This window comes from Eubalaena glacialis, chromosome 2, assembly GCF_028564815.1.
Source record: "Eubalaena glacialis isolate mEubGla1 chromosome 2, mEubGla1.1.hap2.+ XY, whole genome shotgun sequence".
Lineage (NCBI taxonomy): Eukaryota > Metazoa > Chordata > Mammalia > Artiodactyla > Balaenidae > Eubalaena > Eubalaena glacialis.
In genome coordinates this window covers 12,983,738-13,010,866 of record NC_083717.1, presented here as the reverse complement: position 1 = coordinate 13,010,866, position 27,129 = coordinate 12,983,738, and the positions used below count along the sequence as shown (strand labels likewise).

At 39.6% G+C, this 27,129-nt stretch overlaps 1 protein-coding gene across 2 annotated transcripts in view; it reads left to right on the top strand.

The window, feature by feature from the left end:
* ARMC3 (armadillo repeat containing 3) overlaps positions 1-20,632 on the top strand; it is an 89,086-nt gene extending 68,454 nt beyond the window's left edge. Inside the window, exons 14-18 of one of the 2 annotated variants that reach the window (XM_061181591.1) lie at positions 682-783; positions 1,202-1,297; positions 14,579-14,779; positions 16,595-16,757; positions 20,423-20,632. In XM_061181591.1, the coding sequence (XP_061037574.1) occupies positions 682-783; positions 1,202-1,297; positions 14,579-14,779; positions 16,595-16,757; positions 20,423-20,632 (772 nt within the window). Of the gene's footprint in view, positions 1-681; positions 784-1,180; positions 1,298-14,578; positions 14,780-16,594; positions 16,758-20,422 lie in introns of both variants that reach the window. The other variant, XM_061181590.1, reaches the window with a different exon arrangement.
* The last annotated feature ends 6,497 nt before the right edge of the window (positions 20,633-27,129 follow it).

Sequence of the window (27,129 nt, the reverse complement as noted above, 5' to 3'; positions counted from 1 at the left end):
GAGGAATGAAGGGAAGCAAATAACTTTTTTTGTTTGTCCATCATCATGTGAATACATAAAGGTTCCCAGTATGGTATCTTTTCTTACTTCCTGTATCTAGCACCACCATGAAAGTAAACACTGGTCCATAAACTCATAGCCTGACATAGTAAAGAACACAGAATAGTCACCACTGTGGTTTTTCCTTCGACTCCATGTTACCAGTCAATTCCATGGGTATTTCTGCAATCAGGGCTTCTTACCCTTCTGGTAACATGAAGTAACTGAAGAAAGTATAAACAGATAGGAGCAAACCAAGATGAATTATGTTTACAAATCTCCAGAACTAAATCCAGGAATACCACTGCTGCCCAATATTTTTAATAAAATAATGAGAAAATAGTAGAGCTAAAAATGAAAGCTTCAACAGCCATTAAAATGGTCTTGTATTCCTATATATCTATATAATACATTTTATGTGACACATTTTATAAAACTATTTCCAGTTCTAGCTCATGAAAAGCTTTATAATATTCATTTTATCTTATCTTAACCTCTCCTTTTTGCTTTTAAAATAATGTGTCACTGTTAAAAGTCAGCTCTAAATATGATTTTTCAGAAAAAAAATCTATTTTGTAGGACAAAGTCAATATTGACAAATTATTTTAATTTGTACATAATTTCAAATATGTAAAATTTTAGTTCTCCACCTCCATCTACGGAAGATAAGTCATCAGACGTTGGTTATGGACGAAGTATTTCTTCTTCATCTTCTTTAAGAAGAGCAAGTAAAGACAAGACCAAGTAAGAAAATGATGTTTTGTCTACACTCGAATAATTCTCTCCCTTAATTTGGGAGTAAAAAAGAAATTTAGATTTTAGGTTTTGGCAACTTAAATTTTATTCTTCTCACAGTCACACAATTTCAGGATGAAAGCCAGGAAACCTGGTTTGACATTCTGTCTTCTGTGAACCCAGAGTGAGATCTTGAGCCCCTGACTAGTGCACTGTCCATGATCAGGCTTCGTGTCCTTATCTGTAGATGGAATAATGCCTGGTGCCCTGCTTCTTCTCGGTGGCTGGAATCAAAACATATAATGGAAGTGAAAATGCCTTATAAATTATAAAATGCCTTGCAAATGTAGTGCATTGTTATTTTCTGTATGATTGAAATTGGTTGTGGTTTTTTTCAAATGACAAGAGAAAATAGTTATCATTTTAGTGCTGGATTTGGATCTCCCACCGAAGAGAAATCAGAACCTACTTCGGGACGCAATACTGCTCTTAGCAAAAGCGCCACTAAAGAGAAAGGATCCAGGTAGAAACCTCCTTACTGTATTCTTCTCCTAACTGTAATCCCGTCAAGTTTTAATTACCCACAGAGTTGGTGAAAGGGAGGGGTGGCTTTTAACTAGGAAGCTCTTCTTATGGAATCAGATGTAGGACTAAACAGGACTCATGAAGTATAATTAAAATTACCTTTATTGGTGTCTCTTGTTGTCTCTTTAAAACTTACCCAGAGGGAATTTCTTCTCCTGCCTCTGGGTGAGAACTCAGGGTACTTTGCTCACTGTAAAGTCCTACAGTCACTTTAATTCAGAGACAACAAGGGAAACAGCAATCTCCAGTCAGCCCTTTAGAAGTCCAACCACGTGTAGGAATCAACTTAAAATGAACTGTTCTGCCCTCCCCTGGTGGCTGCCTCTGCAGCTGAAGAGCAGCGCTGGCCGGAGTGTGAGCCTTCCCTCTTCGCTGCCTCTGGCTTCCACGTCCCCTCCCCATCTTGCTCACGGAAACCCCTGGCCCTTCAGCAAGCAACGAGAAGAGGAAAGGGAAACAGGACCACATTCTGAATTTGGCTGGAACCATTATAATGTGGTTCCACGCTTTTTAGGCCTGGCATATTTTAAAACACTGTCTGCATGTTTACATATTTTTAAACATATTCTTTCTCTTGTGAGCACTTTCCTGGATTCTTCAAAAAACCACTCAGACCTCCTGCCCCGCTCCATGACCCGTCAATTACTGTTGACTTAAGCCCTTGAAAAACACTGGGGTGCTGGAGGCTATTTGGCACACATGTATACAATTGAGGATCTACCTTCTAAACCGAGACTGTCTCCTAAGGTCTCCTAAGGAGTGGTCTGCCCTCCTCCGCAGACCTCAGAGCTGTATATTTTCTATTTCTGACTTTATTTTCTCCTGTCAGTCTCTGTTGCTCACTGTTCTGATCTCTGCTTCTGATCAGCCCTCATCCTTTCTGCCCTCCTGCCCCTCCTCACCTCTTCCCTTCCCTTTCTCTCCTCACTTGGATTCTCTCGTTTCTCCTCCCCTGGACTGAGAGTGCCTTGAGGACAAGAACACATTCTGACTCGAATAGTTTCTCTTTTCATCCCCAGCATTTAGCACAGTGCTTGGCTGGCATACATAAGGCATTTGTGTTTATTCAAGAGAATAGAAATCTCAACTTTTTGCAGGAAAAGGTTATTTTCAACAAGATCCACACTTATAAACTGTGTCTCTTGAACAAATAGGCTACCTTCTCTTTGGCTGAGTTCTCTTATCAGTAAAATGCAAAACAAAACAAAACTGTAGTCTGTTCCTCACAGTGTCTTGAGAAGATTAAATAAGTTAATGAATGAAAAGGGCTTAGAGCAGGGCCTGGCCCAGAGTAAACATTCAACAAATGTTAGTACTACTGGACAAAACAGTTGCAGGGAGCCCAAACCCACTCCAGCCTTGCAGGGATGCAGAAGAATCCCCAGAATCCAGCGCACGACAGGAGCTGGGAGTAAAGCAGATAAACCGTTAGTCTGCTTGTCTCTCTCCCTCTCTCTTTTTCTCTCTCCACCTGTACAGTGTCTGTTTACAATTGCTTTGTTACCTTCCTTGACTTTCTTTTGGTTATCCCCTCACCCATAACTGTAGCTTATATGTGACTTTGACTTGCCATGGGACCAAATCTGGCCCCAATTCCAAGGCAGTCTTTCAGTTCTAAAGCCCAACAATAATCAAGTACAATCTGCGTCTCTTGTGCATATTTGTGAGGGAGACCATCTTATCTTCACATGCTTGACAGGACATTTGGCTGGCTCTGAGGCAGGTGTCTCCCTGTGGTCTCCTCAACTCCTCAGCTTCCTGGGGAAGAATCCACCTGGCTTATTTAAGTGATCAGTGTGTCCAGGCTCTTTCCCCTTCTTAGCCCGTGGTCCACTGGGGGATAGATTGGTCATAATCTCGTTGTCCTGTTGTTTATCTTTTGGTCAACCTTTCTTGTCTTGTGACTGTTAAAACTTTGGACCCCTGGACATAGAGTAAAATATTTTAACTCTACTCATCTGAAAATGTCACGGAGAATGTTTAATGTTGACCAAAAAAATACTGAGCAATACTGACAAAGAATAATGAGACATCTAGAACCACAAAGTGGCTGAATTTTTCAAAGGGAGAGGAGAGATGGGAGACAAGTCAGTCAACTGTGTGTGAGGTACCAGACAAGGAAAGTGAAATTGCGGACTTCTGTCTTTTTCCTGATGAATATTATTACCATATACCATGTAAATTAAAATCATTGAGCAAGAGGCTCTCATTAGGTGACCAGCCACCATCTTATTTCTGTTTTCGAAGGTTTTAATTGCACTTTCTTTTATGGCACAGCACTCAAAGGAGAGGTGATTAATTTATATTTTGTTTATCCAGACACCTTCTTGATACTTCCCTAGGCTTCACAGAAACCAACATGTCTAATGCTCTCTAAAGCTTTTCCTTGTAAAGACCATTCTCCTTACAATAAACATTTACTATACCCATTCGTGAAAGGAATTACAAGTTCTATCTATACCATCTTTTTTATTCAGACTAGTTTTCATAAATATTTAAGTTGATTGCACATGAGTTTATTACACACACTTAAAAGTGTGTTTTTCTGTCCCCAAATAGGAGGATATGAAATACATATCCTTCCAGTCTGTTCATCTTTGGAGACTTTTAGATCTTTACAACATATACTTTAACATTTCTGCTACTTAGGTCATCTTGATAGCATCACAACGACTTCCTAAAACATTTTTTTTTAAATGATTTTCCTCAGAAAACTGGACAGCCACATGCATAAGAAAGAAACTAGACCACTATCTTAAACCATAAACAAAAATTAACTCAAAATGTGAGACCTGAAGCCATAAAACTCCTAGAAGAAAACTTAGATGATAAGCTGTTTACTTCAGTCTTGGCAATCAATTTTTGGATCTGACTCCAAAAGCAAAGACAACAAAAGCAAAAAATAAATAACTGGGACTACATCAAACTAAAAAGCTTCTGCACAGCAAAGGAAACCACCAACAAAATGAAAAGACAACCTACTGAATGGGAGAAAATATTTGCATATCATATATCCAATAAAAGGTTAATATCCAAAATATAAGAATTCATAAAACTCAGTAACAAAACGAAGCAATCTGATTTTTAAAGGGCAGAGGATCTGAATAAACATTTTTTCAAAAAAAGACATGCAGATGGCTAACAGGCACATAAAAAGATGCTCAACATCACTAATCATCAGGGAAATGCAAATCAATACCACAATGAGATATCACCTCACACCTGGTAGATTGGCTATCAGGAAGACAAGAGATAGCAAGTATTGGCCAGCATGTGGAGAAAAGAGAACCCTCGTGCACTGTTGATGGGAATGTAAATTGGTGCAGGCTTTATGGAAAACAGTATGGAGGTTCCTCAAAAAATTAAAAATTAAAATGATCCAGCAATTCCCCCTCTCGGTATTTATCTGATGAAAATGAAAGCACTAATTTGAAAATTTTCTACACCCCCACGTTCATGGAAGCATTATTTAACACAGCCAAGATATGGAAACAACCTAAGTGTCCATCAATGGGTGACTGGATAAAGAAGAAGTGGTATATGTATACGATAGAATACCACCAGCCATAAAAAAGAATGAAATTTTGCCATCTGAGACAACATGGATGGACCTTGAAGGAATTATCCTAAGCAAAGTATCAGACAAGAGAAAGACAAATACTGTACAATTTCACTTATATGTGGAATCTAAAAAACAAAACAAATGAACAAACAAAACAAAAATCATAGATAAAGAGAACAGAATGGTGGTTGCCAGAGGGAAGGGGGGTTGAGTGGGAGAAATGGGTGAAGGGGGTCAAGAGGTCAAACTTCCAGTTATAAAATAAAGTCATGGGAATGTAATGCACAGCATGGTGACTATAGTCAATAATATAGAGCATATTTAAATGTTGCCAAGAGAGTGAATCCTAAAAGTTCACTTTGTATGGTGACAGATGGTAACTAGACTTACTCTGGCGATCATTTCACAATGTATAGAAATATCGAATCACTGTGTTGTACACCTGAAACCAATATAATGTTACATGTTAATTATACCTCAATTTAAAAATTTAATTAAAATTTAAAAAATAAAAGAATTTCTCTCAAACCCTCTTTTTACCCATACCTTACCTTTTTTTTTTCCCTTCCCTTAAATCTTGACTTCAAAAGTCTTCCAAAAACACATATTGTCTCTTGGTCACATTTAAATACCTTCTGACCTTCTTTTCTTGAATTTATTCATTCATTCAACAAATATTTACTGAGCACTTAGATGCCAGGAATTATTCTAGTATTGGAAGTACAGCAGTGAACAAATACCTCTGTCCTAATAGAACGTACATCCTAGTGGAACAAACAAAATAAACTACAGACACACACACACATCTCACACACACACACACACACACGATGTACCTTCCTAAGACCAGAATAAATCATATCTCCACTTTGTACAATACTCCCTTCTCATCCTTTTGGAATAGATTGGGTAGAACAAGACACCTAACTGGAATAGATTTTGTTCAATGTTGAACTGCTTGAGTTTCTAATTTTTATTCCTTGTGGAATTTATTGAATGCTACATGGTATTGTGATTATTTTTCACATACCAAAATCTTCTCACCTAAATTGAAACCACAAGTGGGCCGGATTCATGACTTACGTCTCTCCCACCAGCTCTGCTCTATAATTTATATATTCAAATAGTTGGCACTTCCCTGGTGGTGCAGTGGTTAAGAATCCGCCTGCCAATGCAGGGGACACGGGTTTGAGCCCAGGTCCGGGAAGATCCCACATGCCATGAAGCAACTAAGCCCGTGCGCCACAACTACTGAGCCTGCACTCCAGAGCCTGCGAGCCACAACTACTGAAGCCCGCGGGCCTAGAGCCCATGCTCCACAACAAAGAGAAGCCACCACAATGAGAAGCCCGTGCACCGTAACGAAGAGTAGCCCCCGCTCACCACAACTAGAGAAAGCCCGTGCACAGCAACAAAGAACCAATGCAGCCATAAATAAATAAATAAATAAATAAATAAATAAATTTATTTTAAAAAATAGTTGATGGGATCAGAAGGAGCAAGTGATTAAACTTTGATAATGTCAATACACAATTTTGAGCCAATTATCTCTCTCTACTTGCCTATCTACCTACTCATCCACCTGTGAACATAGAAAATATCCTTATTGTTTTGGGTTCTCACAGTAAATCTCTGTTCTCTGAGGTAGTTTTGCTAAAGTTTCTGCAAGAAACCTAGAATTTCTTATATCTTTACTCATAAATTGATGTTCTTTCTGGAGATTAATTTTACAGGAGTTAATTTTGTAACTTCCAAGCTCTTGTTTCCATGTTTATCTAGAAATGAAATTCATTTAAGTACTGAAGCCCTTATTTACACCACTTGGCAGCCTTCATGGGAAAGAAGTCCAAGTGAAATACTTCTATTTATAGCAGCAGGAAATTACAATTCAGGGGTTCCCATAAATTATCTCTTTTTAATCACTCAGTCATATTTCCCTCTCTGATGCGCTTAGCCCAGGGTACCGGACGCCATCTTCTCACACCAAATGATTCTTCTCACTTCAGGCAGCATGCTCAGGGAGAACTACATCTGCTTTGTTTCATAGGTGGCTCTGAGTAATCACAGGGTGGAGATCTCCAATCTTACAAAGCTACCCTGTAATTTTAGAAAACAGGTAAACCTATTTATGCTTTCTTGCCATTCTAATTGACCTTCCCAGCATTAGTTCCTAATTTACTAACATCTGACTATGCATGTTAAGATGTTCAGTTTATTTATCTTACAAAAAAGGAAAAGGGTTAAGATGATATAGCTGGAAAATAGTAATTTTTGCTTGGAGATTTTATCACAATATATGGTTAGTGCATTTAATGCATGATTAGACTCTTTCCTTGGCTGTAGTAAATAGAATATGGGATTAGAAAATATAAAACTTTTTTTTTTTTAGTATTTGTTATGATTATAGAGTTTTGTGTAATTCTCCAATAGCAGCTGATTGGATTATTTTTGTATTTTTTTCTCTAAATTAAAGGGAAAACTCAAATGGACTTTAGTTGATCCTCCTCCTACACCATGCTTCAAATAATACTTAAAGATAATTCCCACCCCTAATTTACTGCTAGTGGAACAGAATGCTCCATACTTGTAAATACATAATTTAGGAGATTTACCTGCCTACACTAGCCTAGTCCCATTTTGGGGCTTTCAAATATATAATCACGGCTAAGATTTATTATAGCAAAAGATACAATGCAAGATCAGCAGGCAAAAGATACACATAAGCAAAGGCTGAAAGAAGTCACACACAGGCTTCCTAGTCCTCCCTCTCTCTCTGCTAGCATAGCATAGGATGCTTCTCATAAGAGATTGCTCCACCCAAGAAAGCCCACCTGAGTCATGGGATCCAGACTTCATAAAGGTGTAAATTCCAATTACCTATAGGGAAACACCAATTTGAATGACAGTAGATTTCTCTCAGACCAGAAGGAAAATGGCACACCATTTTTCAAGTGCTAAAAGAATCAACCATCTGTTCTCTATCTGATGAATCTATCCTTCAGCAGTAAAGAGGGAGAAATAAAGACATTCCCAGATGAGGGAAAACAATTTATTGCTAGCTGGCCTACCCTTACAGATTGGCTAGCTAAAGGAAGTTCTTCCAATGAAAAGAAAATAATGAAAGAATCTGGAAGGATCGGGAAGAAAGAAGGAAGAGCTGAAATATGGGTATATACAATTGACTATTTCCTCGTGAGCTTTATACATCATATTTGATGATTGAAACAAAAATTATAAAAACATCTGATACTCAAGACGATGGTATTTAAAAGTGGAGACGGTAAAGAGACCTCCATGGGTGTGAGGTTTCCATATTTTCCTCAAAGTGGTAAAACGTGGATACCAGCAGACTGTGATAAGCAATATATGTATATTATAATACCTACAGTACAGTAACCACTACAAACCAATACAAAGAGCTACACTCAAAAGCAATGTAAATAAATCAAGATGGATAAATAAAAAATGTTCAAGTAACCCACAGGAAGGCAAGAAAAGAAAAACAAAGGAAAAGAACCAATCAAAAGGCAGAGATTGGCAGAGTAGATTAAAAAGTTATGATTCAACTATATGCTGTTTAAATAAACTCAAATGTATCGATATAGGTGGGTTGAAAATGAAAGGATGGAAGAAGATACCATGTAAACATTAATTTTTTAAAAAGCAGGAATGGCTTTTTAAATATGTATTAAGGTAGACTTCAGAGCAAAGAAAAATTCTAGAGACAAAGAGGGACATTACATATGATAAAATGAATCAATCCATGAAGACGACATAATGATCCAATGTATATGCACCAAACAACAGAGCCTCAAAATACATGAGGCAAAAACTGATAGAGCAGAAAGGGGAAATAGAAAAATCCAAAATTATAGTTGAGGACTTCAACATGCCCCTCTGAGCAACTGATAGAACTACTTGACCTAAAATCAGCAAGGATATAAAAGAGTTGAACAACACCAGAAATAAATAGGATTTAATTGACATATTATGGAACATTCCATCACCAGCAACAGAATACACATTTTTTCAGCTGCATTTGGAACATTTACAATACCCTGGGTCATAAAACAAGGCTCAGCAAATTTAAAATAATTGAAATCATACAGATTATGTTCTCTGACCATAATAGAATCAAACTAGAAATTAATGACAGAAAGACAAGAAGAAAATCTTTAAGCATATGGAAATTGAATGATACACTTCTAAATAATCTCTGGGACAAAAGGAAGCCTCAAAGGACTTAAAATATACAAAGAACTGAATGAAAATGAAAATACAACTTTCAAAATTTGTGGGATGCAGCCAAAGCAATGCTGAGAGGGAGATTTATTTTACTAAAATGTATTAGATAGAGAGGTCATAAATCAATAATCTAACCTCAAGAATCTAGAAAAATAAACCTAATACAATTAGAAGGAAGAAAATAATAAAAACAGAAATCAATGAAATTTAAAACAGAAAAACAGCAGAGAAAGTCAATGAAATCAAAAGCTGGTTCTTTAAAAATGTCAATAACTATGTCAATAGTACTATGAGAACTTTAATTCAGCACCTTAGATGAAATGGACCAATTCATCAAAAACTGCAAACTATCAAAACTCACCAAAGATGAAACAGATGCCAAAATCATCATTTAACTATTAAAGAAGTTGATTTCATAAAACTCTTCCAAAAGAGAAATCTCCTGTCCCAGATGATTTCGTTAGTGAATTCTGCCAAACATTTCAAGAATTAACACCAACTCTAAACAATCTTTTCCAGAAAATAGAAAAGAGAATGTTTCCCAACTCATGTTATGATACCAGCATTGTCCTAATGTCAATACCGGACAAGGACATTATAAGAAAAGAAAATTACAGCTCAAAATCCATCATGAACATAGATGAAAAAAAACCTTTCTGAAATATTAGCACATCAAAGCAATATATAAAGAGAATAATTCATCTCCGAGGAGTTTATCCCAGGAATGCAAGGCTGGTTCAATATTTGAAAATCAATCAATGTAATCCATATTAACAGTATAAAGAAGAAAAAGCATATAATCATATTAATTGATGCAGAAAATCAGTTGACAAAATTCAACATCTATTCATGATAAAAAATAAAACTGTCAGCAAAATAGGAATATAAGGGAACTTCCTCAACCTGATAAAAGGCATCCACAAAAATGACACCATACTTAATGGTGAAAGACTGGATGCTTTCCTGCAAAGATCATGAACAAGACAAGTGAGGAAAGAAAAACTGTTCCTATTTGCAGACAACGTGATTGTCTAAATAGAAAATCCTTAAGGAATCCACTTAAAAAAAAACAAAACTCCTAGAACTAATAGGTGAGTTTAGCAACGTCAGGATATAAGTTCAACACAGAAAAATCAATTGTATTTTTATATACCAGCAATGAAAAATTGAAAACCAAAAACTTTTAATACCATTTTAATATTAATAGGGCTGAAAAATGAAATATGAAATTAAAGTGAAAGAGAAAATGAAACAAAACATGTATAGAACTTATATATTGAAAACTGTAAAACACAAAGGAAATCAAAGAATCACTAAATATGTGAAGAGATATACCATGTTCATGTGTTGGAAAACTCAACATAGTGAAAATGTCAGTTTTCCCTGAGTTGATCTAGATTTGATACAATTCTATCGAAATTCCAGCAGCATTTTTGGTAGATAGAGATATGCTAATTCTAAAACTTGTATGGAAAGGTAAATAAATTATAATAGTGAAAAATCATTTTGAAAAAGAATAAAATTGAATCATTCTACCTGATTTTATGACTTACTGTAAAGCTACAGTAACCAAAATAGTTTGGTATTGATGAAGGGATAGACCGGGACATGAATGAACAGAATAGAGTCCAATAATAGATGACAGAAGCCTGGTCAATGGATTTTTTAATTGAAAATATTATGATATAATTGTAAATTTACATGCTATTGTAAGAAATAACATAGAGTGAGCCCATATACCCTTAACCCAGTTTCCCCCAATGATAACATTTTCAAAACTATAGTACAATATCACAACCAGGATAATGACGAATACAATCCAATGATTTTATTCAGGTTCCCCCAGTTTTACTCCTACGTGTGTGTGTTTGTGTGTGTATTAACTTCTACACAATTTTCTCACACGGGTAGGTTCATGTTAAGATAATCAATAGTTCTATCACCACAAGTATCATTCATGTCTAACTGCTCAGCACCATTTGTTGAAAAGTCTATACTTCTTCCATTGAATTGCTTTTGCACCTTTGTCAAAAATAGTTGAGCATATTTGTGTGGGTCTGGGTCTTCTGTTCTGTTACATTAATCTGTGTGTCTGTCCCTCCACCAGTATCATTCCATGTGGATTACTGTAGCTACACAGTAAGATTTGATATCAAGCAAAGCGATTCTTCCCACTTTATTCTTCTTTGTCAAGTTTGATTTAGCTATTCTAGCACCTGTGCCTTTCCATATAAATCTTAGAATAAGATAGTCTATTCTACAAAAAAACTTTGCTTGGATTTTGATAGGAATTACATTAAACCTAGAGATCATTTGGGGAGAATTACATCTTTAATATGTTGCATCTTTAAATCTATGGACACAGGATGTCTCATCACGTATTTACGCCTTCTTTGATTGCTTTTGACAGCACTTTTTAATATTCAGCACGCAAATCCTGCACATGTTTTTTAGAAGTTTATACCTAAGGATTTAATTTTCTTGGCATAATTGTAAGTGCTCCAAATTCTTTTTGGTTTTTAATTTTGGTTTCCACCTGTTCATTGTAACTATATAGAAACATAATTGATTTTGTATGTTGTTCTTATATCTTCAGATCTTGATGAACTCAATTCTTAGTTCTGGGAGTCTTTTCAGTAGATTCCTTGGGATTTTCTACGTAGGCAATCACGTCATCTGCTTTGTCTTTAGTTTTCAATAGTTTGATTTCAACGAGTCTGGAGTTCATTTCTTTGGGTGTACCTTATTGACATTCACTGAAATTCTTTTTTTTAATAAATAAATATTTATTTATTTATTTATGGCTGTGTTGGGTCTTCGTTGCTGCGCGTTGGCTTTCTCTAGTTGCAGTGAGCGGGGGCTAGTCTTCGTTGCAGTGCATGGGCTTCTCATTGCGGTGGCTTCTGTTGTTGCGGAGCATGGGCTCTAGGCGTGCAGGCTTCAGTAGTTGTGGCACACAGGCTCAGTAGTTGTGGCTCAAGGGCTCTAGAGTGCAGGCTCAGTAGTTGTGGTGCACAGGCTTAGTTGCTCCGCGGCATGTGGGATCTTCCCAGACCAGGGCTCGAATCTGTGTCCCCTGCATTAGCAGGCAGATTCTTAACCACTGTGCCACCAGGGAAGTCCCTAAAATTCTTGACTATGTAGATTTATGTCTTTAACCAAATTGAGGAAACCATTTCAGCCCTAATTTACTCAATTTTTTTTTCTGTGCTTCATTCTTTCTCCTCTTCTTCTGAGTCTACGATGACACCGATATTAGCTCTTTTTTACTGCACCACAAGTCCCTGAGACTCTGTCAGTTGCTTTTTCAATCTTTTATTGTCCAGATTGGATCATTTTTATTGATTTATCTTCAAGTTCACAGATTGTTTCTTCTGTTATCTCCATTCTGCTATTAAACCTATTCAGGGAATTGTGTTTTTTAAGTTTTGGTTATTGTATTTTTCAGCTGCAAATTCTATTTTTTTATCTTCTATTTCTTTCTAAGACTTTGTAACTTCCTAGTCATTTCAAGAGTGTTTGACCTACTTGTTGGAACAGTTTACAGCTGAGTCATCTCAGCATTGATGTGTTTTGATTGTCTTTTCCCATACGAGGTGAGATTTTCCTGGTTCTTCATATGTTGAGTAATTATATAGATTGTGATATTATGTTATGAGTCCTTCGGTTCTTATTTATGGGTCTTACACATATTCTAAGAAGAATGTTTGTGTGTGTGTTTTAGCAGTCAATTGGCCCAGTTGCTTTCAGTCTTCAAATTTCAACCAGTGTTTTGTGGGTTGTCATTCCACCATTAGTCCCATTTTCAAAGGCTTTGCGGTGCTATTTGGATCAGCCCTGCATGTGTGCCAAATAGTGTCCAGTATGAGACTTGGGCAGTAGTTTATAACATAGTTCCATCTTCAAAATCTACGTATGTGCCGTTTAGGATCAGAACTATGCACACACAGCTTGGAAGTAAGCCTAGGAATATATAAACAATTTTATAGGGTTGCTTTCCTGAGCTCCTCCCTCTCCATGATCTCCTTTGTCTTTTTTGGTTCCTTGGAGCTTCCCTTTTGGTCCTCAAGCCAAAAAAACCTTTATTTACCCTGCGCTGCTACACTCTTGCCATGACTGCATCCATGTCCACAGCCAAACAGCAGGAGGACTGAGCAAGTATAAGGCAGTTTTAGACTCTTAGGGACCTTAATGTCACCGCTGCCACCACCGTCACAAGCTTCCTTAGAAGATGGGGCACAAGATAATGGATAAAAATAAGAAAAAAAATCAAAAAAAGGGCTTTCCTCCACTGTCTCTCTTTCCTGTTTCTCAATCGGGCTTCTCCTTGGGCTCTCTCTGTGCTGATGCCCGCTTCCAGACTTGGGGCTATGTTTAGTTCAGCTTGGAGAATAGTGGAGGAAAATTAAAATATAAGCTCACCGTCAGTTCCGTAGTCATTCAAATGTCAGTCTTCTCTGATCTTCCTGCTATGAATTATATTTCCGAGTTTTCAAATAGCTATTGCATGCACCCTGTCCAGGTTTTATGACTGTATTCAGTAGGAGACACAGGGTGAAGTGTGCTTACTCCCTGTTACCTGGAATGAGAACCCCTGTCATTGTTTTGTTCCACTCATGAGAGAATTAGTAAGATATTAATACTGCTTCAAAGATCATTTGAGAATATATGCATTTATATCCAATTTAATTAAGGAATGTTAGAAAAAGATTTTACCCTTTGAGAGTATCTTTCTCCATTGAACAGAAATAATTTGCATCTCTACTAAACAAAAATCTATATGTTAACTAGTAACTTTTCTAAGTTTGGAAATTTTCATTAAGAGTATCTTTTAATTAAACAGTATCTTTACTGTTTACTAAGTACACTCTATTTTCTCTAAGTACAGAACTAAATACGTTTCCCTAGATAAACTTTGCATGAGTCTTTGCCCCTGCATGACATGGAAATTCCATGCCATCCTTATTTTGTTTTTGTCTTTTTCCATGTTTTGGATAATTGTTCTTAAAAGTGGGATCCAAATTCTTCTTGCAGAAGGTCTCAACTGAAGCAAGAGATGATATGAGACTGGCATATACTCTCTGAGGAGGCAACCTATTTTTTCCCAATTCCATAAATATTTATTACATATCTACAATGTACCAAATATCTTGATAAGCAATGGTACAGAAAAGCAATGATTTTCATAATATATATCAGTCATGTAGTAATCTCTTGAAAAATAATTTCTCCGGCAAAATATAGAGACTATAAAACTCTATCATTGTCATGGAAAATTTGAAAACTCTGTATGGTATGGTTGTTGAGGTATATATAAAATACTGTATTTCTGCGATGCTCTTCAGATCAACTCAGAGCACAGTTAGTGCTTATTCACTCTGTAATTTTCATTGCTATTGTTTACTCTCTAAGGAAAGGCAGAGGAAAAAAAGAAGAGGAAAAAGTGAAGGAGGAGGAAGAGGTTGCAGTAGCACCAAAACTGACTGGAGAAGGAAGCCCTGATAAAGAATGGCTCCCTCCCTCTGATCCTGACTTCTGTGTTTATGTGTATGAAGTGACCAGATCCATACTTCCCATCACCAGTATAAAGGAACAGATTGAGGTTCTTGCAAAGTAAGCGTACACATTTTCAGTTTCTGAAAAATGTTTTTGATGTTACTGATTTGCACTTTTTAGCCAATTTTCAAACAACTACACCATAATAAAACCAAACTTGTATAGCACCCTGCCTCTGACTCTGAAGCAGAAACACAATGAATTGGAAATAAATCCTCCATTTCTATTTTAGATCATATTTTTGCCAAGAATCAGAGCTAGGAGCTGGAAATTACTTAAAGAAAAATGCCTAGGTCATTTTCTCCAGCTAAACCAGGAAAAGCATCTTTCAGGGTGATCCTAAAGAAGTTATGAATGAAGGAATCCTATTTTGAATTATTTGTAAACTCACAAGTTGTTTTCTAATACAAATAGCCATCCCTTATTTTTATGTTATATGTCTGATATTTTGTGTTTCACGTTGCTCCAAAGTGGGATTGTGGGTATTCTAAGAGATGGTTCGGCACTCTGTATAAGCCAGTGAGGTAGCCTCGTAAATGAGAGCATTTAATCTGATTCCGCTAACAGAAGGCTGAGAACCTGACTTTATGACTGACAGGAAATCACTAGAAATGGAGGCTCGCCTTCATGACTGACACCAGCCAGTTGTGAGCTCCTGGCTTGTGCAACAGCTGCAATCTCCGTGGGAGCTTGTATCTTCTCCAAATAGAAGTGAATTGCAGGCACCAAACCTGGATGTGACAACTGCAAGAAACACAGCCGCCAGATCACTGACTTCTTGTCAGGCGACTCTGGAAGAGAGCGTTTTTGGCTACCGAAGTTTTCCTTGGTGTCCTTGAGAAATGATGACTCAAGCAAAACTCTGACTTAGCTCATTTCAACACTTGTCAAATTTCCTCATGCTTTGTTCCTATCAGAAATAGTTTTCATCATTCCCAAATAATTGTTTTTTTAACCTGAACCCACACCAAGAGAGCGATACAGAGATGTGTCCCCATGCCTTCGGCTCCTAGTGGCTGTTACAGGACACCTGGCTGGCACTGAGGGTCAGTTTTCTGCCTAATCCTTTCTCTTGGTTTTTCACCATTGTTCTTCTTCACTTGGTTCCACGTACAGCAAGAGGAAATTCTTTCTTTACAATGGGCAATCCTGCCTTTACTCCATGATGTAGCAGCCTCAGTTGACAGAGGATTTTTGCAGGTGTGCTTACTGACATCTTCAGTGAGAGCCTAATCTTAGGAGAAACTCACAGGCAAAGTACACCCCTGCACCTCACCTCCTCGCCTAACTGTTAGTAATTTTTCCCTTTTTGCCTCTTCCTCTCTCCTCTAACTTCAGTGTTACATAAATGCCATGTCTTTCTCTAAATTTAAAAAAAATGATAAAATTTAAAAGAAAATGATGATAAAACTTGAAAAGATTTGTGAACCTCAGGGTTCACAATGGTCCTATATGTTTGTCTTTGTCTCTGAGTTTAAATTCCTTAAAAGAAGGACCACATGTCAGGACAATGCCTTGGATTTCAGATTCAAACATTTGAAAATACTTTCCAAGAGTAAGATAACATTTAAAAACTGTGTTGATACAAATGTAGTGTGATATTGATTTGTATCTTGCTATAAATATTGGGAAAATTAGCATTCATTTCTTTCTTCCTACTGAATGAAATTGTTGGAATTTCAGTTTATGTAAGACAGTTGAAATATAGTAAGCATAATGTTAACTTATAGTAAATACATTTTTTAAAGTAAAGCAAACAAAAATCAGAGGGAAAGTATCTTTTACAAGTATAATTACACAGATATTTATACTCAAAGCATCCAAAGTGAGATATTAAACTTGATTGATTCAATCTCACTGTAATTGACACAGGTACGTGGCAGAAAAAATGGGCGGTAAAATTCCAAAAGAAAAACTACATGATTTCAGCTGGGAACTTCATATAAGTGAACTAAAGTTTCAACTTAAGTCCAATGTTGTACCAATTGGACTGATCAAAAAAGGAATCTTCTACCATCGAGCTTTGCTTTTCAAGGTATTTAAGATGTTTTGCTCATTTCCCACTAGGTAAAAATGTTTTGTCTTTATCACTGTGGAGTGAGCCAGTTGCTAACAATTAACTGGATGATATTAATCCTATCATTTAGATGTACTTATATTTGGCATGTATATGTATGTGTATATACATACACACACGTATATTCACCAGACTACTGGAAACATATTCATTCAACATTTATCACACACCTACTCTAGGCCAGGGCCTCTTCCAAGGTCTGGGAATATACGGATAATAAAGTGAGAGTCTCTGCACTCAAGGGGGACCTAAGCCAGACTTGCGGGTTCTCAGGTGACGTCAGGGAAAGTTTCAAGGGAGGAAGTGATATGTGGCCTCAGAATTAGAGGCTACATAGGATTTCAGCAGGTAAAGAAGGAAGACAAGGGTGTTCTAAACAATACAAATATTTTATTTAAAATAACAGGTATGAGAGTCAGTGGTCCATTTGAGGGATGTAGAGTAGTTGGTCTGGATCCAGAAAAGCGGGGAGGGGTTGGATAAGGCTAAAGCACCAGACAGTAAAGCACCATGTGAGTTTGTACTTGATCTTAAAATCTGTGAGTAACCACTGAAAGTTAAGGGGAAAGTGATTTTGAAAGACCACTCAGGCAACAGGATGGGGAATGAACTAGAACGGGGGAAAGACTGGAGACGGGAAGACCAACTGGAAGGTCACGGGAGCAAGAAGTACAGGTGCCTGATACTAAAGCCATGGTGGAGGCTGTGAATGAGAGGTGAGTTTGGCGGGAGATGTAGGAGATAAAACTGAAAGGAGTTGTTGACTGCCTAGCGGTGGTGTGAGAGACTGCATGAGAAGAAGAAAATGATTTCCAGGATTTGGGCAGGGTAACTGGAAATGATGGCATCATTCACAGAGATGTGGACACTGGAGCAGGATCAGGTTTAAGGGAGGGGGTGATCTTTTTTTTTTCCTCCATTGTATCCAGTGTCTGGAGTATAACAGGAGCTGAGAAAATTGTTTCAGAGCCATAGACTTAAATGTATAAACTTCCTACCCTCTCCTGAATACCTATAAACCTCATTGCATCTTACCTCCAGTTCCAAGCCAATTCTATTTATAATCCAAATGCCAGTCTTTCCTATTTCCTTGGATTTCTTGCTCTATCAATTCTTCTCTCCCATCTTAAATCTCTTTCTCTCTCTAGCTGTTTTACCTTTAAAATCTAAACTTAAGTCCAAAACATTTAAAGAGAAAACGTAAATCTTTTCTCATTATATCTACAACTACTCCTATAAGCGCCTATCACCATGACCACCATCATTTTGAGCTTATGTGCCAGGCACTTAATAAATATGATTGTGAAGAGTCTCAAATATGCCAAACGTTGAAAGTACTACCTTTGTTTTAAAGATAAGAAAATTGATACTTAGAGAAGGAATTTACCCAAGGACAACCAGAGATACAGCTGGAATTTGAACCCATGCCTATCTGAGCCAAAACCTACCATACTGCTTCTATCTGAAGATAATTCTCATTCCCGGTCAAAATTCTGAGTCATCTCAACTCCTAGTCACTCCTTGACCTCAGTTTCATCCTCAACTCCCTGCAGTCTGGCCCTTGTTCCCTCCCAAGAAGGATCACAGTGATCTGTTTTCTGTCTTGCTTGATATGTCAAAGAATTTGTCACTGATCCTTCTCTTTCTTTAACACCACTTTCTTTAGTAACTTCTGTCCTCTCTTGCCATTGCCTCTCAGTCTCCTTTGGAGACCTCTTTTCCTCCACCCTTGTCTTAAGTGTTGGGGTCCTGACCCAGAACTCAAGTTCTGTCCCAGGCTCTTCTCTTTTCTCCCTTTACATACTTCGTTTGGTGAGGTCATCCTCCTACATCACCTTAAATACGACTTACATGCCTCAGGTTTCCAGATCATTTCCTCTGTCCCACAAGACGCTCCTGATTCCAGGTCTATCTGTCTGTTTACCCTGTAGTTAGCTACCCTTGTGTGTCTTGTAGGCACTGCATTAGTCTTCTCAGGCCACTATAACCAAGTACCACAGATGGGGTGGCTTAAACAATAAACAGTTATTTCTCACAGTTCTGGAGGCTGAGAAGTCCAAGATCAAGGTGCCAGGAGATTCAGTGTCTGGTGAGGGCCCACTTCTTGGTCGGCAGTTGCCGCTTTCGTACCGTATCCTTATATTTCAGAGTGCGGGGAGGGCCCTTCCTCCTCTTATAAGGGCACAGTTCCCATCATGGGGGCTTCACCCTCATGACCGCCTCTTAAGGGACCCACCTTCAGAAAGAAAACAGGAAGCTCAAGGGGAAACATTTCAGTTCATAACGTTACAGCAGACTGAATTCATTACCCTCACACCTCACCTGAGTCATGCAGTTAATCACCCAGGTCTTGCCTACCACTGAATCCTGAACACCAACACTCACTGGTAAAACGTGTTATCCTTCCATTCCTCCCAAAGCGTTCACTCCCCCTACATATACTCTTCACCTCCCCGTTTTCTTCCAGCTCCTTTCCTCCATGGCAGCCTAGATAAATCGTCCACAGACCGTATAACCTGCTCACTGATTTCCCTCGTCTTCGTGCCCCCATCCTTCCGCCCCTCCGCCTTGCCTGCCCACACTGGACCAATCCTACTGCCTGCCCTTCCCACAGTGACACCCGGGCTGCAGAACGCGACAGTGGGATGTGCCACAGCCAATTCAGGGTCCAAGGTGGTGGGTGTACGTGCTGCCTGGCCATCTTTTCCAGCTCCTGGCCACAGGCTTCTCCTATTTTCCTCAGCATCTGTGCCCCACATCTGCCTTCTTTCCTAAGCCTTTTCATCTTCACCTCTTCCTATACACAGATGACCTTGTTTCCCACTTCACAAAGAAAATAGACACTTCCAGATTCAACTCAGCTGAGGTTAAGAACTCAGACTCTGGAAATTCCCTGGCGGTCCAGTGGTTAGGACTCGGCGTGCTCACTGCTGGAGCCCTGGGTTCAATCCCTGGTCGGGGAACTAAGGTCCCACAAGCCAGCTCTCTTATCCACTATGATGTGGCTAGGAAGTTTCCAGATTATTTAAAAAGTGCTTTTAAAATCAGGACAAATTGAAGAGACAGCTTCTGAGGAACATTAGCAACCCCTGAGGACAGGGCATCAGGCAGCCCAAGAAGGACCAACCGCTCACGATTCTGCCCCTCCGGCTCCATAACACCTGTCTACACCACACAGAACAAATGGGCTAGAAACAGGTCCGCACCATTCCAATCCTGCTATTCAATCCCACTGCATATCACACCCAAGGAGCAGCCCAGGAGCGTGGAAAGATTGATAGATGCACTAGAGCAGAAAGCCCGTGGAACAGCTTTTCTCCAATTACGTTATCAATCTTGTGCTGATACAATGCAGCGCAACTGCCTGAAAAATGTCCCTTCCCAGCAGGACCTACACAGAGATTTTGAGTCCACAGAATCTTGAGCAACAGGGGAACTCATCACATTTTACCATCTCCTATCACAACACTCCACATTTTTTCCAGCCTCCTTTCTAAGCACTTTGTTGTTGTTCTGCAAGAGTGTACATTTCACCTTCCACCAAGGTGGGTCTTTCAACCAAGGCTTTTTCTCCGCCCCTCCCCCTCCTCACTCTTGGTTGATCTCGCGTTTTCTCCCCACAGGCTCTGGCTGACAGAATTGGCATCGGCTGCTCTCTGGTTCGCGGGGAGTACGGCAGAGCCTGGAATGAAGTCAAGCTGATGGATGAATCCCGTAAGGGGGTGACTGGGGCTCTCCCTCCCCCGGAAACTTACATAGTTGACCTCATGTTCCATCCAGGGGCACTGATAAAGTTAAGAAGCCGAGAGGCAGATCTTTACAGATTTCTCTAAACTTCCAAATGAACACAAAAGGTGTTCAAACAAGAAATTCATTATATACCCTTTCTATGAAGTTCACCGGTAGGTTTTATCAATATTTCTTTAAATAAAAATATTAGAAATGCTCTCCCTGTGTAGAAATGAGGTCACTAGGATTGGACTTGGTCGTGCTTCTGAGTTCAGGCTTTTGGCAAGCATTCAGTCTGATGAGATCAGATTACACTTGTGTAAAGCTTATTATTCTCGAAATTAATCCACCCCGCTGTTTCCTAAGGAGCATCTCCGCCCTTTGGGAATCATATGTAAAAGCACCCAGCTACTGTTCCCAGGACAGTGCCCTATGACTGTCATTCTTCATGTTCCGGATGCTCCAGGAAGACTTGGTTAAATCAAGTCCATGGTTTTTCATGTCTTCAGTCGCCTTGTCTCACTCCCATAAAGTAAGAATATTGATATTTTGAATATTTGTAGATCTATTTTAGTATCACAAATTCCTTTCCAAAATTTTTTGTTCATATTTTCCCAAATTTATCATTAAGAACACTGTTTAGTATACTTCACTGAACTAAAAATATTTCTAAAAACTATTTCCATACACTGCACTTGTCTATATTGACTTGGAAACATACCTTCAGTTAAAAACAATTCTGATTTGCTTCTTGCACATTTCAATGCTGGGTCACAAAAATGTGACTTCAAATTTACATAACTTAAAAGTTCTTTTCTGGAAAATTTTGAAATGTAAGTATAAAGTAAATCTTTGCTGAGGAACTGTGTTTTCAGTATTGAGCACAAAATGGGGAGCAAGCACCCATTTCAAATGGCAAGAGAAAATGAATCTCATGAAGTATACATTTTCCTAGCCAGGCTTTAAGTCTAAAGTTGACCCGTCTAATCATTTTGCTAGAAGGTTTCCAAAAGTGAGTTTGATTTTAGAAATTAAGGTGAAGATTATTCTGTATGAACCAATGTGTAATTTCAAAGAATGTGTAATTCTTTATTTCAAAATAAAGTCCCTTACATCAAATGGTGTGGTAATTATATTTATCACCCAGTTTCATGAAGAGAGCCCAGATTATAGGATACATATCCATCTAAGCATTTCCAAGTCTCTCTTGATCCAGAAAGCATTCAAAGTGGATTACAAAGATATATAAGATGTAACAAGATAAAAATAAATGAAAAACAGGCATAAGTGTAGGAAAGAAAGTTTGACAAGGCCAGGAATGAGCTTAGAATTCAAAACGCAGTCCATGAAAATCCTGCGTATTTGTTAGAGGTAAGTGAAAATTTGACTCAAAACTTTCTAGCAGCCAGTGCAGAGGGGAATGCTATCAGTTACATGATTGGTAACAGGGTCCACTAGATAAAAGCACAAAGCAGCTTCCCAAGAGGAACAAAGACCAGGGGAATTCTTCTTTGGGAGCTTCATACACATGACAAATGTAATATAGAAAATAACATCTTTGAAAAACAACCTCCTGGCAAGTTCTGGAAATAGTTTTCATAGGCCAATGGCCAAAACGTCAAAATGGAATGAGGGAAAAGTTCCATGCAGAGCCACTAAGATGTTGTTCAGGTAGACACCACATTTTTTAGTCTGGTGCAGACCAAAGAGACATTTTTTTTTTCATCTTAGAGATGATTTTTTGTATAGTGTCTCTCTCGCTTAGGTTCTAGGTAATAATTGCCCTCCACTTTTAGTAAGTACACATCAGATTGCACACGTATTATTTCCTTGTCAAAGAAGCAGCATTGTCAGTCATGGAAAATATTTTCTAGAAGCTCAAAATAATATGTCAAATCAAATGGATATTGACTTTTCCTTTTTATTGACATGAAATTCTTTAAATAGTCACGTTTCTCAGCAAGATTTCCCCATACTATCCTTCTGCCAAAGGCAGTAATCTGGAGGTAAGAGATAGGGGATTTCTGGGCTTCCCTGGTGGCACAGTGGTTGAGAGTCTGCCTGCCAATGCAGGGGACACGGGTTCGAGCCCTGGTCTGGGAAGATCCCACATGCCGCGGAGCAACTAGGCCCGTGAGCCACAACTACTGAGCCTGCGCGTCTGGAGCCTGTGCTCCGCAACGAGAGAGGCGGCGGTAGTGAGAGGCCCGCGCACCGCGATGAAGAGTGGCCCCCGCTCGCCGCAACTACAGAAAGCCCCCGCACAGAAAGGAAGACCCAACACAGCCAAAAATAAAAAATAAATAAATAAATAAATAAACTCCAATCTCTTTAAAAAAAAAAAAAAAAGAGAGAGAGAGATAGGGGGTTTCAGGAGACAGTACATTTTCCCTTAGAACCATTCCCAGAAAGGCTATAAACCAATTACTGGTGGGGTTTTTTTTTGGTTTTTCTTTTTAACTCAGTTGAATAATAAGGGTAAGATAAACTGACAATATGAAAACTATTTGGAACATATCACGAGTTTGGGTATATTTTTGGAGTAATACAATAGTATCAAATCACTTATCTAGAGTTTAGTATTTAAAAGTACTATTCTTAATTTAAAATTACCTTATTATTATATAGATCACTAGCAAAACCTTTGCTTAGGCGTATGCTCTTAAAGCCAGAGACATCATTATTTTAATAATAAAAGTAGACTTGACTTTAAAGGACAACTATCGAGTGTCAGGCATGAATATATTAATATAGTGAATTCAAGTAAGACCCTTGTGGAACTCACACAGTACAAAAGACCTGTAGGATATGCCAATAAGCCACAAATCACAATTTGAAAAATAGAAAGCATTGTTGGAAAAGGTAAAGCAATTTTATTGTGGTGATTTTACTTGTACATTTAATAAGCCTTTATTATTGACAAGCAATACAATAATAGTGGCAAAAAGCCCAGATTTGTGAGTCAGAGCTGAGATTAAGTTCTGCATCTACCTTTTTCTACTTATGTGATTTTGAGAAAATTACTCAACCTCTCTGTCCCTCAATTTACTCATCTGGAAAATGGACATAAATGATAACAAATAGTTACATGTTGTTTACTATGTGTCAGAGGCTATATTCTACACCTTCATTTAATCCTTCCAGCAACCCTATGATGTATAGGTGATATTACCCATGTTTAGCAAGTGAGGCACAGAGAAGTTAAGTAACTTACCCCAAAGTCACTCAGCTAGTAATTGGCAAATCTTTAAATTTAAACCTAGTTTTTCTGTAGAGGTGATACTCCTAATCTATATGCCTAATAAAGTTGCTGCAAAGATGAAGTAAGGAGGGGAGGGGCAAGATGGCGGAAGAGTAAGACGCGGAGATCACCTTCCTCCCCACAGATACATGAGAAATACATCTACACGTGGAGCTGCTCCTACAGAACACCCACTGAATGCTGGCAGAGGACGTCAGACCTCCCAAAGGGCAAGAAAATCCCCACGTACTTGGGTAGGGCAAAAAAGAAAAAAGAAATAACAGAGACAAAAGAATAGGGACGGGACCTGCACCAGTGGGAGGGAGCTGTGAAGGAGGAAAGGTTTCCACACACTAGGAAGCCCCTTCGTGGGCAGAGACTGCGGGTAGCAGAGGGGGGAAGCTTCAGAGCCACGGAGGAGAGCGCAGCCACACTGGTGCGGAGGGCAAAGCGGAGAGATTCCCGCACAGAGGAGCGGTACCGACCAGCACTCACCAGCCCGAGAGGCTTGTCTGCTCAGCCGCCGGGGCGGGCGGGGGCTGGGAGCTGGGGCTCGGGCTTCGGTGCTAGCCGGGAGAGAGTCCGGGAAAAAGACTGCAGCTGCCGAAGAGGCAAGAGGCTTTTTCTTGCCTCTTTGTTTCGCGGCGCGCAGGGGGAGGGGATTCAGAGCGCCGCCTGGGCGAGCTCCAGAGACGGGCGCGAGCCGCGGCTATCGGCGCGGATCCCGCGGCAGCAGGGACGCAGAGGGAGGAGCGGAGAGATTCCCTCGCGGAGGCTCGACGCCGGGCAGCACTCACCGGCCCGGGAGGCTTGTCTGCTCGCCCGCCGGGGCGGGCGGGGGCTGGGAGCTGAGGCGCGGGCTTCGGCCGGATCCCAGGGAGAGGACTGGGGTTGGCGGCGTGAGTGCAGCCTGGGGGGACTGGCGCACCGCGACTAGCCGGGAGGGAGCCCGAGAGCGGGTCTGCAGCTGCCGAAGAGGCAAGAGACTTTTTCTTGCCTCTTTGTTTCGCGGCGTGCAGGGAGAGGGGATTCGGAGCGCCGCTTGGACGGACTCCGGAGACAGGCGCGAGCCGCGGCTATCAGCGCGGACCCCAGAGACGGGCATGAGACGCTAGGGCTGCTGCTGCCGCCACCAAAAAGCCTGTGGGCGAGCACAGGTCATTCTCCACACCGCCCCTCCCGGGAGCCTGTGCAGCCCGCCACGGCCAGGCTCCCGTGATCTGGGGACAGCTTCCCCCGGGAGAGCGCACGGCGCGCCTCAGGCTGCTGCAACGTCACGCCGGCTTCTGCCGCCGCAGGCTCGCCCCGCCTCCTCCGTACCACTCCCTCCCCCCAGCCTGACTGAGCCAGAGCCCCCGAATCAGCTGCTGCTTTAACCCTGTTCTGTCTGGGCGGGGAACAGACGCCCTCAGGCGACCTACATGCAGAGGCGGGTCCAAATCCAAAGCTGAACCCCGGGAGCTGTACGAACAAAGAAGAGAAAGTGAAATCTCTCCCAGCAGCCTCAGAAGCAGCGGATTAAAGTTCCACAAACAACTTGATGTGCCTGCATCTGTTGAATACCTGAATAGACAACGAATCATCCCAAATTTAGGAGGTGGACTTTGGGAGCAGGATATATTAACTTTTCCCCTTTTCCTTTTTTTGTGAGTGTATATGGGTATGCTTCTGGGTGAGATTTTGTCTGTATAGCTTTGCTCTCACCGTTAGTCCTAGGGTTAGGTCCGTCCGTTTTTTTTGTTTTTTTTTTTGCTTAAAAAAAATTTTTTTTCCCTAATAAATGTTTTCTTAATAATTTTTTCCTTATTTTCTATTTTTAAAAAATTTAAAAAAAATTTTTAATAAGTTTTTTCATATTTTTTATTTTAAAAAATTAAAAAAATTTTTTTTCTTAATAAATTTTTTCTTAATAATTTTTTTCTTATTTTTTATTATAATTGCTTTATTTTATTTTATTTTATTCTCTTTCTTTCTTTCTTTCCATTTTTTCTCCCTTTTATTCTGAGCCGTGCGGATGAAAGGCTCTTGGTGCTCCAGCCAGGCATCAGGGCTGTGCCTCTGAGGTGGGAGAGGCAACTTCAGGACACTGGTCCACAAGAGACCTCCCAGCTCCACGTAATACCAAACGGCGAAAATCTCTCAGAGATCTCCATCTCAACATCAAGACCCAGCTTCACTCAACGACCAGCAAGCTACAGTGCTGGACACCCTATGCCAAACAACTAGCAAGACAGGAACACAGCCCCATCCATTAGCAGAGAGGCTGCCTAAAATCATAAGGCCACAGACACCCCAAAACACACCACCAGACGTGGACAAGCCCACCAGAAAGACAAGATCCAGCCTCATCCACCAGAACACAGGCACTAGTTCCCTCCACCAGGAAACCTACACAACCCACTGAACCAACCTTAGCCACTGGGGACAGATACCAAAAACAACGGGAACTACGAACCTGTAGCCTGTGAAAAGGAGACCCCAAACACAGTAAGATAAGCAAAATGAGAAGACAGAAAAACACACAGCAGATGAAGGAGCAGGGTCAAAACACACCAGACCTAACAAATGAAGAGGAAATAGGTAGTCTACCTGAAAAAGAATTCAGAATAATGATAGTAAGGATGATCCAAAATCTTGGAAATAGAATAGACAAAATGCAAGAAACATTTAACAAGGACGTAGAAGAACTAAAGAGGAACCAAGCAATGATGAAAAGCACAATAAATGAAATTAAAAATACTCTAGATGGGATCAATAGCAGAATAACTGAGGCAGAAGAACGGGTAAGTGACCTGGAAGATAAAATGGTGGAAATAACTAATGCAGAGCAGAATAAAGAAAAAAGAATGAAAAGAACTGAGGACAGTCTCAGAGACCTCTGGGACAACATTAAACGCACCAACATTCGAATTATAGGGGTCCCAGAAGAAGAAGAGGAAAAGAAAGGGACTGAGAAAATATTTGAAGAGATTATAGTTGAAAACTTCCCTAATATGGGAAAGGAAATAGTTAATCAAGTCCTGGAAGCACAGAGAGTCCCATACAGGATAAATCCAAGGAGAAACACACCAAGACACATATTAATCAAACTATCAAAAATTAAATATAAAGAAAACATATTAAAAGCAACAAGGGAAAAACAACAAATAACACACAAGGGCATCCCCATAAGGTTAACAGCTGATCTTTCAGCAGAAACTGCAAGCCAGAAGGGAGTGGCAGGATATACTTAAAGCGATGAAGGAGAAAAACCTACAACCAAGATTACTCTACCCAGCAAGGATCTCATTCAGATTTGATGGAGAAATTAAAACCTTTACAGACAAGCAAAAGCTGAGAGAGTTCAGCACCACCAAACCA